This window comes from Megascapheus bottae, chromosome 15 (genome assembly GCF_031878675.1).
Source record: "Megascapheus bottae isolate mThoBot1 chromosome 15, mThoBot2.hap1, whole genome shotgun sequence".
NCBI classification, from domain to species: Eukaryota; Metazoa; Chordata; class Mammalia; order Rodentia; family Geomyidae; genus Megascapheus; species Megascapheus bottae.
The window spans coordinates 20,181,460-20,193,489 of NC_143523.1; the positions used below are offsets into that span (position 1 = coordinate 20,181,460).

A 12,030-nucleotide genomic window follows, 5' to 3' on the forward strand; every position below is an offset into this window, starting at 1 on the left:
GTTCTTCATTTCTAAGACTTTTATGTCATTTGGTCTTTCCTAATTTGTTTTTATTACTCGTTTATTAAGACAGCATCTTGCAGTGTAGCTGGTTTGCCCTTGAGCTCTTGGTCTTCCTACTTCAGCCTCACTCATTTCAATATATGGCAGATGTCAAGAGTTCAGTGGCCTCAATGGACTAGTGGCCACCATACCCGACAGCGGTTTAGATGACATGCCTGATACACAGTACTGCCCTATGTCACAAACAGGAAACAAAAGGAAAAAATTACATTTGAGAAATAACAATGCAATGAACTTCTTACCTTTTGTACTTGAGCTTTGACCACCAGCCCTGGCAGCAAGTTACTCAGGGCCCAGTTTTGCTCCTCAGTTGCCAAGGCAGTAGAAATCTCTGAATGTCCTATAGACAGACTAACAACTCCTCCATTGCTTTTCACCTCGTCAACAATGCAGGTCAAATACTGACCCACTTTCAGTTTGGCACCTGTAAGCCCAGTTCCAGCACAAAAAAAGAAAAATACCTTGATGAGAAGAATTTTTGATATGAACCCAAACAGTACTTGAAAGCATCCATGGCCCACCCACCTACAAAAGTAGTGCCTGATATTCCCCACATTCCTAATCTATAATGGACCAACTAAAAGAAGGAAATGAGGTTACCTAGGGATCTAGAATCCAAATATCTCACATAAATTAAAAAAAAAAAATCTTCAGGGGGAAAATAAGATGAGGGGTGGAGGAGGGGGGAAGGGAAATGGGGACCATGACATGTGAAAGGGTATCAATGTGTGGGAATTAAGGCACCATTTATCTGGCAAATATCATGTAACCCTTCTATTAATTACAATAAAAAATAAATTTAAAAAAAATCTTCAACAAGCTAGGAGAGTACTGGTTAGAAGCTCTGGGGACCCAAATTTGATGGAATCTTGTAGATGAGGAAAACTGAAACTAACTAATCGGACGGTACGACAACATTGACATTTTCTGGCTCTTCACACAGCTTCTCCTTTTTTTTTTTTTTTTTTGCTAGTCCTGGGCTTGAACTCGGGGCCTGAGCACTGTCCTTGGACTATTCTCAAGGCTAGAGCTCTTCCCCTTGAGCCACAGCACCACTTCCGGCATTTTTTCCTATATACGTGGTACCAAGGAATTGAACCTGGGTATTGGTGCATGTTAGGTAAGCAATCTACCACTAAGCCAAACTCCCAGCCCTTCCCCTCCTTTTGTCAGCTGGGACTGGCCACTGATTTTCCCAAGCCAAGCAGTCTTTATGGTCAACATTCTGTCATGCTAGTTGCTAAAAGGGCATTAAATATAACAAATATATATGTCACCTACTGCCAAGTACAAGCCTGTCTCTGCTTGCCCTCACCTTTGTTCTTCTGGCGGATGTACTCTTGTGCTTTTGGCAGTGGTAAAAATGCTCTGGTCCCACCAACACCAATGTCCACCATGTAGCCATGATCTTCCAGGCTTGACACAGTGCCTGTTAGCAGCTGGAGGAAGAGGAAACATCCTCTAAAATTCTAATTCAAAGGTAACAAGACACTCCTACCAAATATCAATGTTTTAGTACTAATCTTGACACTCATACTCACAGTACCCACTTTTAGCTTGAAATCAAGTTTCCCAACAGAGGACAGAAGCAAAAAAATCAACTTTGTACTTTTAGGGATGGTAAGGACAGTGAGAAATGTTATACACAATTGAATTCTACAGAGGAGTCTCTTCTAGCCTGGAGATTGTTCAAAGCTCAAGACTTTGATGTTACACAAAGAGGAGAGAGCTATGTATTCCTGCATGGTCATTCCTGAGTCATGACTATCAAAGAGAATCCAGAAGTGTCTTTCTAAGCGTTCATCTCAGGGTCTGGGAACTGTCCTTAAGCTCTTCAGTTCAAGGCTACAGCCCTACCCCTTGAGCCACAGCCCCACTTCCCGTTTTCTAGAGGTTAACTGGAGATAAGAGTCGCACAGTCTTTAGTGCCTGGGCTGGCTTTGATCAGCCAGCAATCCTCAAATGTCAGCCTCCTGAGTAGTTAGGATTACAGGCATGAGCCACCTCACCCAGCTCACACTTTTTAACTTATTATCTTTTCTAATCACTTCTGATATCAGGAAAAAAAATTCTGTCAATCTTCAAAGGAAACAGTGTGGCTCTAACACTAGCTACTTACTCTTCTGTAAGTAATTCACTGAGATCTTTGAGACCATTTTCTCAAATGTAGAAAAGGGAGGGAGAATATGTACCCACCCACCCAGGTTTGCCCTCAACATTGTCAAACTCCTACAACTTGGCCTATTTTTACCCGCCCTCCCCTCCCCTGCTTTTTTTTCTACCAGTTTAGGGACTTGGACTTGGGACCTGCATACTGTCCTTGAGGTTTTTTTTTTTTTTTTTCTTTTTGTTTTGTTTTGTTTTTTTAAGGCTAGCACTCTATCACTTGAACCACAGCATCACTTCCAGCTTTTTCTGTGCATGTGGCACCAAGGAATAAACCCCAGGGCCTCATGCATGCTAGGTGAGCACTTTACTACTAGTCCACGCACCTGGCCCCACTTTTATTCCCTTTTTACCCAACGAAATCGTACTGGACTTTAGCGTTTCCTCAAATGCCACTGTATTGAAACCACTATAGGATCTATCTCCTACCCCTTTGTTACCACAATAGTTTTACAAGTACAGCTTACTCTTCTGTAGTCTGGCAGTTCAACTCTCCATGGAACTAGATACAAAGCAGTAGAACAAATATCAACTGCCCTACCTCTCCTGCCTCCTGCTCTCAGAGAGAGTAGTATTTCACACAGTGGCCTGCAACTAAAAGAGACTTAGTCCATGAACAAGTTTAGGTAAGATACGATGAGGAAGGAGCTCCTCTTTGGCATCAGCAAATACGCCATGAAAGTTTCCTGTAGGCTCCTGAACGAATGAGCCACCAATGGGCATGCTTTCCCTCTCTCCTTTCCAAAGTAACAAAATGAGGTTGGAGTCTTCAGTGCTCACTAAGCACACAAGAGGTCTTTCCTGGAGAAGACCAGCCTTTATGTACAGTCACTAAGCTCAACATGGAAGGCCAGGGAGAAGCACGTTGTCCATACCTCCTCCCCAATCCCAGACACATACCATGCCATGCTTCAGGGCCTCTGCGCTCAGCACACTGTTGACATTTTTGGGATTTAGAGATAGCTTGACACTCTTTTTGCCGCTCTCTGTGATGTCCACGCTGCTCACCACACATCTCACCAGCATTCCAGGTGCAAAAATTTCAGTTAATTGGAGCAAGTCCTGCACAACACCAATGAGAAACACCTGATGTACACTTCCTCTGAACTAAAAATGCACTGCTCAGTTTTGACTGAGAGTGGTTTCTTTCTTTTCCTCAAACTCTAAAGAATCAAAAAAGTGAAAAGTAGCTACTTAATCAAAAAGGCCAAGTCAGTCCTGAATGTTAGCATAAGGCCTCCAAAAATTTCTATAAAGTATGTTAATAACTGGTCCAAATAGCTGCACATATACATATATAAACACACACACACACAGAATTTCCATCTCATCTTCTACTCACCAGCTTACTAAATACCACTTTCTACCCTTTTTATCCTAATGCCCATGAAAAATCACAAGTAGGTTTTTTTGTTTTTGCCAGTCCTGGGGCTTGAACTCAGGGCCTAAGCACTGTCCTTGGGCTTTTTCTTCAAGGTTAATGCTCTGCCATTTGAACCACAGCATCATTTCCAGCTTTTCTATGTATGAGGTACTGAGGAATCAAACCCAGGTCTTTGTGCATGCTAGGCAAAGCACTCTATCACTAGGCCAAACTCCTGGGCTCACAAGTAGGTTTTATCTTGCTAAATCCAATAGTCTATTTTGTAGTCCTTCTCTTTGGTGAGTCGGAAGGCTTTAACTCAGGGCCTATGTGCTATGCCTGAGCTCTTTTAAGTCAACTAGTGATCTACAACTTTGAGCTACAGATCCACTGTCTTTTTTCTTGTGGTTAATTGGATAGAAGTGTCATGGACTTCTGAACTATGATCTTAGTCTCCCGTGCAGCTAGGATTATAGACATGAGCCACCAGTCCCTGGCTTGTGGTCCTGGAGCTTGGCATGCAAAATACATTCTCTATCGCTAAGCTACACCAAACTCTCTTATATAACCTTGAAAAAGCACTTAACACTACAAAACTATTCCTTTCTTTAAACACTACCTTCCTAGATTCCAATATTCTTTATCTGATGGTTTTCTTTCTGTTTCTCTATCCCTCCTGCCTTTTCTGACAGCCTTCAATTCAGCATTTATGTCATTAGTCTCTTCTGTGCAATTTTTACCTTTATACTTCCCTTCCCTTCCTCTCCCCAAGTTCTGTGGTTTGAACCTAAGGTCTTATGCTCTTACTTAGCTTTTGGTTCAAGGTTGGTGTTTTATCACTTGAGCCATACTTCCACTTCCAGCTTTTAGGTAGTTTTTTTGGAAATAAGTGTCATGGACTTTTCTGTCAAGATGGACTTTAAAGTGCATTCCTCAGATCTTTCCTGAGTAGCTAGGAGTATGATGTGCTCCACAAGCACCTGGATCTTTATAGCTCTTTCAGCATCTGTACAAAGGTATATCTCACAGTGTCTTTTGGTGGTGGTGGTGGTGGTGGTGTTTGTGGGGCTTGAACTCAGGGCCCAGGCACTGCCCCCTGAGATTTTTCTACTTTGAAACACAGCCATCACTTCCAATTTTCTACTGGTTACTTGAAGGTAAGAGTCTTTTGGACTTTCCTGTCTGAGCTGGTTTCAAACCTCAATCCTCAGATTCAGCCTCATGAGCAGCTAGGATTACAGGTGTGAGCCACTGGTGCCTGACCTGTCTCATACATGTCTTCATTCTAAGCTTCCCTAAAATCAGCAATCACTTGTCAACTTGTCTTAGGAATACCTCAAATTCAAACTATCAGAAAGTCATAAAGAACAAAAACTTGTGACTTATCCTTGTGCCTTACTACACACATCAAATCTACTAAGGGATTTTTAATCTCAGTTCTTGGTAAATGCTGGTCTCAAGCTGTCATCAGACTTACAGAGACTAGAGTACTTCAGTACCCTCCTAACTGATCTCTAATCAACTGGTCATGTCTTTTCAATCCTTTAAGAACATTAAAAGGATTTCCCTGTGATTCTAGAATTTAAAACCAGTGGATGTCATGTCAATGGCTCATGCCTGTAATCCTACCTATTCAGCAGAGGACTAAAGTTCAAATTCAGCTCAGGTAGACAAATTGAAGAGATTCTTATCTCCGATTAACCAGAAAAAAGTTCCAAGTAACCTGACTCAAGTAGTAACTATGAACCTTCAGTAAAAAAGCCATTCAAGAGAGTAAGGTCCTGAGTTCAAGCTCCAATTCTGGCACAACACACAAAAACACAAAGACACAGACACAGACACATACATCGTGTGTGTGTGTGTGTGTGTGTGTGTGTGTGTGTATATATATATTTCTCCTACCTAGCAGCATATGACCTAGGTTCCACTCACATTCTCCCTTGCTCTTTCTCTTCTAGCCATACCAGTCTTTTTTTTTAGTTTCATAACATTCTTCTTCTGCCTGATCTCCCTCTATCCGGTACCCAAGAAACCTTACCCTTCAGATCTCAGCTCCAGCATTGCCTCCATATACAGGCCTTACAGGCTCCCTAGACTAAGTGAAAGTCCTTGTATTGTTTAACAATCTCTCCTTATTAACTCTTATGGCACATACATTTCCTTTGGATACAACCTATTCCCAAAACAGTTTTCTCCCAGATTTCCCTTACCTGAAGAGGTTCTTCTTGTGCCACCTGCTCATTCAGCTTTTTGTTGTAGGCATCACAGATATCAGTCACTTGTACAAAGCCCTGGAGGCCATTGGGGAGACTGACCACCAGTTCCAGCTCATTTACTTCCTTCACACAACCCAAAATCCGTATCCCTTCACATAGAGACTAGAAGATAAAAGAGAAATGCATACAGTAAGGAAAGCAACAATGATGGAATAGTGCGGTCCACCATTTAAAAGCTACAGGAGGGCTGGGAAGCTGGCTTAGTGGAAGAGTGCTTGCCTATCATATATGAAGCCCTGGATTCAATTGCTTAGTACCACATAAAAAGAAAAAGCCAGAAATGGTGCTGTGCCTCAAGTGGTAGAGTGCTAGCCTTGAATAAAAGAAGCTCGGGGACAGTGCCCAAGTCCTGAGTTCAAGCCCCAGGACTGTTAAAGAAAAAAAAAATTAAATTAAAAGGTACAAGTATTTTGTATATGAAAAGGAAATGCAGGGCCAGAAGTTTGGCCTAGTGGTAGAGTGCTTTCCTAGTATGCATGAAGACCAGGGTTCAATTACTTGGTTACCAAATATGTAGAAAAAGTCAGAACTGGTGCTGTGGCTTAAGGGATAAAGCACTAGCCTTGAGAAAGCCTAAGGATAGTGCTGAGGCCACTAGTTCAAGCCAGGACTGGCAAAAAAAAAAAAAACATATATATATATATATATACACATATATATATATATATATATATATATATATATGCCCATTTATCAGACATGTAACTGAGTATTGTAAAAGGTCTAGACCAGATGGCACTGGGTAGGATTTTACAATATGTGATTTACCATATACCAAGCAATTCAAACATATGCCTGGAAGTCAACACGGTAAGGTCAGTAGGCCAATAGAAACACGGCCTGTCCAGATTGTCTATGGAGGTTTTTTTTTTTTTTTTTGGCCAGTCCTGGGCTTGGGCTCAGGGCTTGAGCACTGTCCTTGGACTTTCTCAAGGCTAGCACTCTACCACTTGAGCCTCAGCACCACTTCCGGCTTTTTGCTATGTATGTGGGGTACCGAGGAATCGATCCGTGGTCTTCATGCATGCTAGGCAAGCACTCTACCACTAGGCCAAACTCCCGGCCCCATATATATATGGAGGTTTTTGAAGCTATCACCACCATATACATAGCTCCTTGTGACCACAAAAGAAAGTGGGCTTTGTGTTGTCACCAGGTTCAAATGTCCATGAGGACCCAGAATCCTATTTTTTATGTGAAAATGCTCTCTTTTTCATTTTTTGCTTTATTTTTTACAGTACTTCAGGGCCTTGAGCTTGTCAAGCAATTTACCACCTGAACCAACCCTCTAGCTAAATCTCTATTTTTCTAATATTGGCACCAAGGTAATTACGTGAACTCAGCGTGGACACTGTCCCAGAGCTCTTCAGATGAAGGCTACTGTCCTAACCCTTGAGCCACAGTCTTACTTCCAGTTAATTGGAGACAAGAGTCTGACGGACAGGACTTTAGTGCCGAGGCTGGCTTTGAACTGCAATCCTCAGATCTCAGCCTCCTGAGTAGCAAGGATTATAATGTGATCCACTGCACACAGCAATTTTTTCTTTTAACTATCATATATGACAAATACTCCCACAGGCTACATACGATGATTTAACTTTTGATTTTTCTTTATAACTAACATATCCTGGAAGTTATAATATAAAACTTTTTTGAGGAGGGGAAAATATAATCTAAACTTAAAAAAGAAATATAAAACCAAATCTCTCTGATATAATTTCATATTTACAAAATAAATGAGTTTTTTTTTGTTGGTTGTAGGACTTGACTTCTGGGCCTAGGCACTGTCTCTGAGCTCTTCAGCTCAATACTACCACCATACCCATTGAGCCATAGTGCACCAATTAGGTTTTCAGGTAGTTACTTGGAGATAAAAGTCTCACGGATTCTTGTGTCCTTTTGTGCCAGGGCTGGCTTTGAACTGCAATCCTCCGATCTCAATCTCCAGAGTAGCTAGGACTATAGGTGGGAGTCACAAAGGCACAGCTTTTATTTTTATTTATTTATTTTTTTGCCAATCCTGGGCTTAAGCTCAGGGCCTGAGCACTGTCCTTGGACTTTCTCAAGGCTAGAGCTCTACCACTTGAGCCTCAGCACCACTTCTGGCTTCTTTCTATGTAGGTAGTACCGAGGAATCGAACCCGGGTCTTCATGCATGTTAGGCAAATACTATACCACTAGGCCAAACTCCCAGCCCCACAAGGGCATAGCTTTATAAATGACTTTTTAAAGTTACTTAGTTCTAATCTTTGAATCTATTAAGACACAAATAGGAAAGCACAAGAATTTATAGTATACTTAAAAAGTAAAGAAAGCTGGGTGTGGTGGCTGAGATCTGAGGATCAAGGTTCAAAGCCAGCCTGGGCACAAAAGGATCTGAGACTCTTAGTTCCAATTAATCACTAGAAAATGGGAAGTGGGACTGCGCTCAAGGGGAAAGTCAGCAGCCATGAGCTGAAGAGCTCAGGGACAGCACCCAGGCCCAGAATTAAGCCCCATGACCCACCAAAAAAAAAAAAAAGAAAAAGAAAAAAAGTAAAGAAGATGTCATGCACTGGTTAGCATTAAAATAAATGCTTGTAAATTATCAGCAGAATTTGCAAAAATTTCTACAGTTTATGAAATATATATGTGAGAAAAGAAAAAATGAAGGAAAAGAGGGAAAAGAACATGTGTATATATGTATATGTATTATACACGCGCACGCACGCGCACGCACGCGCGCACACACACACACACACACATGCGCGCGCGCGCACACACACACACACTTAACTGGATACCAGTGGCTCATGCTTGTAATCCTAGCTATTCAAGAGGCTAAGATCTGGGCTGGGAGTCTGGCCTAGTAGTAGAGTGCTTGCCTAGCATGCATGAAGACCTGGGTTCAATTCCTTGGTACTACATACATAGAAAAAAGCCAGAAGTGGTGCTATGGCTCAAGTGGTAGAGCTCTAGCCTTGAGAAAGCCCAAGGACCGTGCTCAGGCCCTAAGTTCAGACCCAGTACTGGCAAAAAAAAAAAAAAATTCAAAAGGCTGAGGTCTGAAAATTGTGGTTTGAAGCCATTCCAAAAGAAAAATTCAAGAGATTTTTATCTCCAACTAAAACATCAAAAAAATCTGGAAACAACTGGGAAGGGGTAGAGGAGGAAAAGTGGGAGGAGAAGGGGTATCAATGTTCAAGAAGTAATGTACCCACTACCTGACGAATCTAACTGTAACCCCTTTATACATTACCCCAACAATAAAATACAGTTAAAAATAATAACAAAAACAAACAAAAAAAGCAATTAACCATAAACAAAGTATTTTTTTTTTTAAAGCCGGAAACAGAACTGTGACTGTGGCTCAATTGGTAGAGCATCAAGGATAAACAACAGGAAGATACAGAAACTTAAGCAATCCTGGTAGTATGTTTAAAGGAAAACAAAACCAACAATATAACAAGTAAGACACATGTAGCACTTGCCTGTAATCCTAACTACTGCTACTCAGCAGGCTGAGATCTGAGGATTATGGCTCAAAATCAGTCAGGGCTGGAAAATCTGTGACACTCTTATCCAATTAATCACCAATATGACTGAGGTGGTAGAGCTCTAGCCTTGATGAAAAAGGATCAGGGACAATAACTAGGCCCTAAGTTCAAGGTCCAATACCATCACTAAACAAATAAAAACACAACAAATGTTAACAAACCTCAAGGGTAAGGATTTCAAACTTTTCTTTTTTAGACTTATTACTTTCTCTCTTTTCAATTTTCAACTTCTTTGCTTTTGTTTTTGTTTTCTCTTTCTGGATCTTTTTCCTTTTGGTGGATTCTTCTTCAGTGGAAATCTAAAAGAGGAAAAAATAATCATAAATATCCAAAAGAATGAGGAAGACCAATTTTAGCCTTTCCTTTTGTTACTTTCCTATCCCACGTCACTTCTAACTGTTCTTTTAATTCCTACTATGATCCCAGTTCTCCCATTTAGTCATCAATGTTCCCCTCACCCCAAGTCTGTAAACTTTCTTCATACTTCCTAGCTTGAGAAGCAATGTGAATGTTTCAATTAAATATATAACCTTCCTTATCCTTGGTTCTTCATCATGGAATTGTAATTTCTACTTCATAGTATACTTGGAAAGATTACATGGTATAATCCTAAATCCATACACTAAAATATTAATTCCCTTCCTTCTAATTGTTGGAGCATAGCCAACTCAAGGCGAGACTAAAAACTGTTACGTAGGTGGGGGGTGTGGGGGGGGAGAGAAATGGGTACCAAGACATGTGAAAGGGTATCAATGTACGTGAATTAATGCACCTTCTATCTGGCAAATAGCATGTAACCCTTTTACTAATTACAATAAAAAAAAAGGCAAAAAAAACCCCGTTATGTAAATTCTGACCATTTTATGAGGCTAAAACCCATTTAAAGATGCAGTGATTGAAGGTGGGCTGGTAGTCCATGCCTGTAATCCTAGCTACTCAGAAGACTGAGATCTGAGGATTGCAGTTCAAAGCCAGCCTGGACACAAAAGTCCCTGAGACTCTCTCTCTCTCTTTTTTTTTTTTTTGGTGAATCATGGGGCTTGAACTCAGCCTGGGCGCTGTCCCTGAGCTCTTTGGCTCAAGGCTACCACCCTATTCCTGGGCCTAGGCATTGTCCCTGAACTCTTTAGCTCAAGGCTACCACCCTACCTTTGAGCCAAGCCCCTCTTCCAGTTTTCTACAGGTTAACTGGAGATAAGAGTCTCAGGTCCTTTTGTGCCTGGGCTGGCTTTGAACTTGATCCTCAGATCTCAGCCTCCAGAGTAGCTAGGATTATAGGCGTGAGCCACTGCAGGCCCCAGAGATTCTTATCTCTAATTAATTCCAGAAAACTAGAAGTGGCTCCATGGCTCAGAGTGGTAAAGTGCTAGCGTTGAGCTGAAGAGCTCAGGGACAGGCCCAGGCCCAGAGTTGCAGAAGTAGAGCTATTGCTCTACTTAGACTCAAGCAAAAAAAAATAATAATAATAAAATTCAGGGACAGTGTCCAGGCCCCAAGTTGAAGTCCCACTGGGACAGAAACACAGACAGACAGACAGACAGACAGACACATACACACACACACAATGATCAAACACTTTTTTCTCAATCCTTAATCAACTGGCACAAAATTACTGTGGAAAAGATATAAATTCAAATAAAACGGGAACAACTTTCCTCAAAGACAAGGCCTTGCAATGGTATAACCTTGCTAAAAAGTTCTGTTTATAGAAGCAGCTTTCAACAAGAAACAAAGATGGGCAATAATACAGTCTCAAGGACACTAGAAATTCTCTACCAAAGCTCACTAAAGCATATCACTTACATCAAACAAGTTGTCTTGTTCAACTGTCTGCTGTAAAGATTTCTCTGATTTGTGGGTTTTCCTTGTACCCCCTCGAGGAAAACTTTCTTCAAGGGTTGCCATGTTTGGTCTCCTAAAAAAATAATGCAAATAATAATTAGATGTAGCATGAGTAGCAGACTTCTAAAGGCTGTTATCACTGGGTAAGACAATCTTCTAGCAGAAAGCTAGATAAGATACAAAACTATGACCTGTTAATCCACTTTTCATCTTCCCAACTGGGTCTGCTTCAAAACTACAAACCTTTTCCTAGGAAAAGGAAACAATGTAGGAAACACTCATTAAGCAAAGTCTTTATATCAGAAATACACAAATGAATATATAAACTCTTACTTTCAACTGAACATTTTAGAAGGTAAATGAATTACATAAAAAACTTAAAATATGGGATAGGATCGTGGCCTAGTGGTAGAGTTTTCACCTAGCATGCACAAAGCCCTGGGTTCGATTTCCCAGTCATATACACAGAAAAAGCCAGAAGTAGCACTGTGGCTCAAGTGGCAGAGTGCTAGCCTTGAGCAAAAAGTGTCCAAGAACAGTGCCCAGGCTCTGAGTTCAAGCCGCAGGACTGTCAAAACAATAACAACAAAAACCCTTAAAAGACAAACCAGATGATAAACTATTATCAAAAAGGAAGTGAGTTTCAAAAGGAGATGCTTATGAATTGAATGTTAAAGGAGTTGTATAGAAATAAAAGAATATGAGAAACAGTAATTGAAATAAGGAAAAGTACAGTATTTTTAATAAACACCAACAACATACTTATGGAACAATTACTCAGATT

The 12,030-nt window shown here is 40.9% G+C and overlaps 1 protein-coding gene across 1 annotated transcript in view; it reads right to left on the reverse strand.

Annotated features, from left to right (window-relative positions):
* Pdcd11 (programmed cell death 11) overlaps positions 1-12,030 on the reverse strand; it is a 45,904-nt gene that overhangs the window by 32,894 nt on the left and 980 nt on the right. The window contains exons 2-7 of the mRNA XM_090345961.1: positions 11,208-11,319; positions 9,566-9,703; positions 5,803-5,970; positions 3,130-3,291; positions 1,379-1,502; positions 306-487 (exon numbers count right to left, since the gene is read on the reverse strand). Coding sequence (XP_090202087.1) covers positions 306-487; positions 1,379-1,502; positions 3,130-3,291; positions 5,803-5,970; positions 9,566-9,703; positions 11,208-11,309 — 876 coding nt within the window. The 5' untranslated portion in view covers positions 11,310-11,319. The remainder of the gene's footprint in view (positions 1-305; positions 488-1,378; positions 1,503-3,129; positions 3,292-5,802; positions 5,971-9,565; positions 9,704-11,207; positions 11,320-12,030) is intronic.